The sequence below is a fragment of the Tupaia chinensis genome, unplaced genomic scaffold (assembly GCF_000334495.1).
Source record: "Tupaia chinensis unplaced genomic scaffold, TupChi_1.0 Scaffold000453_1, whole genome shotgun sequence".
NCBI lineage: Eukaryota > Metazoa > Chordata > Mammalia > Scandentia > Tupaiidae > Tupaia > Tupaia belangeri.
Genome location: NW_006159960.1, coordinates 162,947 through 163,189, shown reverse-complemented (window position 1 = coordinate 163,189; position 243 = coordinate 162,947). Strand labels below are relative to the sequence as shown.

Sequence of the window (243 nt, the reverse complement as noted above, 5' to 3'; positions counted from 1 at the left end):
GGCTTCCCCGCCCCTCCTGTCGCTCAGCCACTTCTGCAGATCTCCTTTTGTTTGCTTCGGGGACGTGCGCCTGGGGACCTCGCGGACGCTGCCTCTGGCGGTGCAGAACCCGAACCAAGAGGTGGCCGAAGTGCGGATTTCTCAGTTCCCGGCCGCAGACCTGGGCTTCACCGTGTCGCCGCGCAGTTTCGTGTTGCAGGTAGGTGCTTGTGTCGGGGATGGGGGGGGGGGGGGGGGGCGCTT

The 243-nt window shown here is 66.7% G+C and overlaps 1 protein-coding gene across 1 annotated transcript in view; it reads left to right on the top strand.

The window, feature by feature from the left end:
* Positions 1–4: 4 nt before the first annotated feature.
* Positions 5–243, top strand: part of ASPM (assembly factor for spindle microtubules) — a gene marked incomplete at its 5' end in the record, with an annotated part of 48,084 nt that continues 47,845 nt past the window's right edge. The window contains one exon of the mRNA XM_006155458.2: positions 5–199. Coding sequence (XP_006155520.1) covers positions 5–199 — 195 coding nt within the window. The remainder of the gene's footprint in view (positions 200–243) is intronic.